Source organism: Rhagoletis zephyria, unplaced genomic scaffold, assembly GCF_001687245.7.
Source record: "Rhagoletis zephyria isolate East Lansing unplaced genomic scaffold, Rhagoletis_zephyria_1.1 Rzeph_scaffold_27580, whole genome shotgun sequence".
NCBI lineage: Eukaryota > Metazoa > Arthropoda > Insecta > Diptera > Tephritidae > Rhagoletis > Rhagoletis zephyria.
Window position 1 is genome coordinate 1 of NW_016184637.1, and position 5,159 is coordinate 5,159.

At 40.1% G+C, this 5,159-nt stretch overlaps 1 protein-coding gene across 1 annotated transcript; it reads left to right on the top strand.

The window, feature by feature from the left end:
- Positions 1–1,305: 1,305 nt before the first annotated feature.
- LOC108382572 (probable helicase with zinc finger domain) lies at positions 1,306–5,155 on the top strand (the record flags this gene model as incomplete). The annotated part of the gene is given in 5 exon segments (XM_017638934.1): positions 1,306–1,569; positions 2,084–2,552; positions 2,555–2,706; positions 2,785–3,409; positions 3,479–5,155. Coding segments are annotated over 4 exon segments (2,674 nt in total), but the record flags the coding sequence as incomplete, so codon positions are not given.
- Between the last annotated feature and the right edge of the window lie 4 nt (positions 5,156–5,159).

Below are 5,159 nucleotides of genomic sequence, written 5' to 3' on the forward strand. Positions count from 1 at the left end.
AATAGAAATGAAAGAAATTGTAAAAGGTAAGAGCAAATGACAAAAAATAGGTGACCTCAGCTGTATGCATGTTTCGGCAATCAGCTGATATGTTTTTACTTAGGAAGGTGTACGATGCTTTTGAATCTATCCAAATCATAAATCATCTCTTTTGGCAATCTTAATCATAGATTCTATCGCGTATTCCTCGGACTAATGCCTTGGTTATAATGGCCGGGGCGAATAGTAACAAATCGCGGCGAATTCGTAAGGATCTATTTTGATTTTAGATTGTTCCGTTTTACGTTACGTTTACGTGCATTACAACCATTTGCATTCATTTCCCATACAATAGATAATTAAGTGAAAGCTCACTCCGTTCCGTAACTTCCATTATAACCCAGGCATAAATCTAGGAAATATGTCAAAAAATAAAAATTCGCTCAGAACGAGAGAGTAGCACTGAAAAATACCGGATCGCTTTCTAGTAAAAAGGGTAACTTCTGACAACTTCGACATAACCTTCAAATTTTGCTTATTTTGCAAGTAACCATACTCAGCTCACACATGTAAATAACTAACAAGTAGTTGAATATTTGATAACATGCAAAAGCCAAGTACACTTNAAGTCGCCATTATTCGTGACTTAAGTTGCACTATGAGTGGATGAAAAATTTTCGGGTTATTTTTTTTTCGGGCGAAACGGCGTAAGGCAGATAAATTTGTATTTAATCATTGTAAATTTTTTCATCCGCCCTTAGTGAATACATATAAGTAAAAATTTAGCGATTTCGGGCGAAAATTAAACTCACGATAGGGCTGAATATTTTTAAAGAAGTTTTTTATTAATCTTAATTTTTGTTGTCATCTGGACTATAAATTTCTCACCTCATTTTCGCTCTTAATATATTTATTGGACCCATCTGGCAGCGCTCTATTTCGCACACGACACCGAAGGACTGCTGCGAATTTGTTCAACCGTAGAGAAAGGTATGGAATATTCTGCAATTTTTTGCTTCTAAAAAATGTAAAAATACGAAAATCCATATAAAAACCATATTGAAGGTCTGCAGAAAGCAAAAAATTTAAAAAAGTGTGGAAAAGTTGTGAAATTTTGTTGAAATAGTGAAAATAAGGTCGTCTTGGGGGAAGTGAACGAGCAAAAAGTGTTCAGACGAAAAAAAGAGATACGAAATACTACCGTAAGCAGATGAGTCGCCTATGCGGTGAGAGCGAGCAAGAAGGCAAGAACGAGAATTGGATTAAATAGAGAAATCGTCTGGTTGGATAAGAAAAACAAAAAAGGCAAATCAACAAATATATAAAAAGAAATACAAAATGTTGAAAAAAAAACAAATTCGACTACGAATGCCACAACAAAGTAAAATAATAAAATATGGTAGAGCAGAAATTACGAGCTGGTGAAAAAACGTAGAAATGGTGACCACAAGTAAAAAATAAGCAAAAGTCTGGTGTTGCGAAGAAAATTATGATATACAAATTAAAATTTACTTTCTAATATATATAGGATTTTGTTTTGTAGGTTTAAGAAGTGAGGAGACTAACGCATAGCTTTTGAACGCTGTAACAGTTGAGTACCGATATATGCCATTAAAATGGAAATTCGGGCAAGTGGGTTGTGGGTTCTGCAATAAGAAGCTCAAAGACCTTAAATGGTATACTAATTTAGTGATTAGGCATACATATTACCACTAATCTACAAATAGTTACAAGAAAACTGTGCTTGAAACATAGCTACTGCGTATAAAGCTGTGAAAAGCTAAATCGCGCTGCGGGCGCCAGATGAGTGGGTGCAAATATGTGCGTATTTCACCATCAAATTTCCGGCCTTTACTCGGTGCTTTATTATATATGACGCGGTTTGTACTGCGCCGAACTGTGTTAAGTTGTTGCTGTTGAAGCACCGAAAATCATATTTTATGACCACAAAAGTAGCTCCAAGATTTCCGTGACTATAAGTAAACGTGTTGCATAAAAAACGGCAAACACCCATGTCAGCAAGTTTACCTAAAATACATATTTTAAAAATCGTATGTTGAAAATTGTATTAACCGACTGATTTTTACCTTTCTTCTATTTGCAGTGTAAAAATATGCATTTCAAGATGTCGTAATTAACTAGGATATGGATGCTGCATCAGAACTTAAAATTAATCCGACAACAAAAAATTTAATAACATTGTAAAATAGATTTGTATAATAATCAACACTTCATATACCTACATCATATATCTTAAATCACGTCAGTGCACAATAACAAAAACTACTCATAAAAAGAACAAAATAAACATAATAATTTCTGTAAAAAAATACGCATAAAAATAAAGAAAAAAATGACCGAGAAAGAAATGCAAGCACACGATTTCGTGCGGCGGCGTAACTGGTCGCGTGCCGTTTCGCTCTACGACCAAATTTTAGCGCAAATCTCGGCAGCTGCTGCCGCCGCCACAATCGCCTCCGCCAATGGCAACAACACCGCGGGTAATAACAATAATGCAGCATTGGCGCGTTCTCAAAAAGATCGGCAAATTGCCTGTCTATTGGGCCGTTGCGAATGATGCTAGAGCTGAACCGCTATGAGCAGTGCCTCTCTGATGCGCGCAAAGTGCTGGCACTGCTTGCTGATCAGTCGGCGGATTGCTTGGCAATGTATCACGTGCGCGCCGTTGAGCTCGTACATGCGCTATGCAAGCTGAAAAAATACAATGTAAGCCAAGATTTTTGTATCTTAACAATTCTAAGTTCTAAAGTAAGATTATTTTTCTCCTGTTTTGCTTTTATGTAGGAAGCTGAGCAACTGCTTCGCGAGTGGATCGGCGAATTGAGCGGCCAACAAAGTTTTTTAGATATTTCCAAAACACTGGAACGATACAAATCGATCATTCAAATGATTAACGGGCACAAGTCCACACAGAAGATCTCACAATCGCGTCTTGAAGACGAAATGTCCATATTGGATACAAAACTTGATCATTGGGCTACTAATAATCTGCCTTTGGACAAGTATAGCAAGTTGCTGAGTAACAAAGGACTGAAGAAGACGCGTGAGGGTGGCAGCGAACGCGGTGGCGGTGATGGTCGTGGTAACGGTGGCAATAACTCTAATAATATTGGAGGCCCTGGTCAACATAATGGCTCTCTAGGTAGCGGTGGTGGCAGCAGTAGTATAAGTAGTAGTAGCAGTAGTGGAAGTGGCAGTTCTACAACGATACTGCAAAAGACAACCGATCTGTTGGCCGCGATAAAAGTGACTGGCGGCAAGCATGGCATACCAAATATAGGTGTAGCCGCCGAAGAGAATGACAATGCCACTTACTGTTCCTACTGTGCTATTAGTTTTGAAACACGTAATGAATTGCGGCAACATTGCCAAACTGAACGCCATCAGAATGTCATCATGTCGTACGAGGGTAAGTCTGTACATGTATTGATTTTGATTGTGATATTTACTAGGCATTGTTTCTATCTCATATTATCAGGACGCGATTGGAAGTGGAGGCCACCACCTCGCGGCTACACATTGGATTCATACAGCTTGTGCGAGGCGTACCAAGAATCACAGACGTGCCATTATGGCAATCAATGTGTTGAAGCGCACGGACAGGACGAACTAAATGAGTGGAAAGAACGCTTCGAGTATAGGCGCATGCGTCTGCAGAAAGCCAGTGAAAAGGAGCTCTATGGCAAGTCGTATACAGAACAAATATTAGACCGGTGGATACAAGCTACGGCACCCGAGCGCATAATGTGTGAGAAAGTAGATGGCGTGGAAGTACGTTGCGAACAAGAATTGGTAACGAGCATCAGTTCGAAAAGCTCGAAACGTGAATGGATTTTTGTGTTGAAGTCATCTCGCGTATTGCGGGCCGTTGCATTGTTGCAAGATGCACATCGCAATCATTTCGCCATCACAGGCATTAAAGTGGACAGTGCGGCGACTATTTTCGATCTAAAATCTAATCAAGAATGGGTATCTGCAACTCATAAAGTGTCGCCAGGTGGAAAAGATTCAATGAAACCAGGAGGAGAGTTCAACGATACAACGCTGTCGGGGCATAGCAATGCGACAACTGATGTGCAAACCTCAATGCTGGAACACAAAGTGACTATAGAATTCCACACAGATATCTATGGTACTTTTCGCCAAACGGTATGCTTTGACTTGGGCACCGAGCCATTGCTTGTGCAACAACTTTGTGTCGATGTAGTACCCGTTGGTGATGCCGAGCGGATTGAGGAGATAAAACGCGACATCATCAACAGTTCGGTAACACGTTGGGATATATCCAATACGAATTTAGTAAAATTCGAGACCACCATTGGTACACATCTGAAGACTGAAGCCTATTTGAATGATCTGAAGCACGAAAAAGAGATGCTCGAACGGTATCCTTGCCCACGCGCGCAAACATTCACGTTGACGCAGTCTACTATTGTTGAGAAGCGTCTCACTCAGCATAACTATCGATCTCGCATACATGAATTACTGTATGTGGAAGAGATTGCACGTTACGAGCAAATTGCGCGCTACAACGTGCGCACAAAACTGACTGTGACATCCAATTATATACTGACGCCAGCGGGCATGGCCACTAGCACAGCTAAATTTTCACTTACGGGTGAATTATTTGCATTAATGCGGCTGGGTAAAGATATTTCGGAAGATACATCAGCTGGACGTTTGATACTGTCAAATTGCTCTAGCGTTTATATAAGTGCTCCCGAAGAACTGCACGTACTAAAGGATCGAAAACGCAATGTTTATGAGGCCACCATCGAAGATAAGGGCAAGAATGTGATCTATCTAAAACTATCCGCCAAATGTGTGGATGGCATGAATTTGAAGGCTGACACCGAAATCGAAGTAGACATACAATTTCAACTGAATCGCTTGCCGTACTGTGAATGGCACAATGCAGTTGATAAAATAACTGATTTCAAGATAATATTTCCTGCCACAGAAATTGAACCGAACATACCGTGGACACCGAAAAAGCAGTGGTCGGATGCTTGTGAGCCAAAGTTAAATGCGAAACAACGCGAGGCCGTAAATGCCATCACTACATCTCTAAGCATTAAACTGCCGCCCATTTTACTGATCGGTCCATTTGGCACTGGTAAAACATATACGCTTGCGCAAGCGATAAAGCAGCTTTTAAC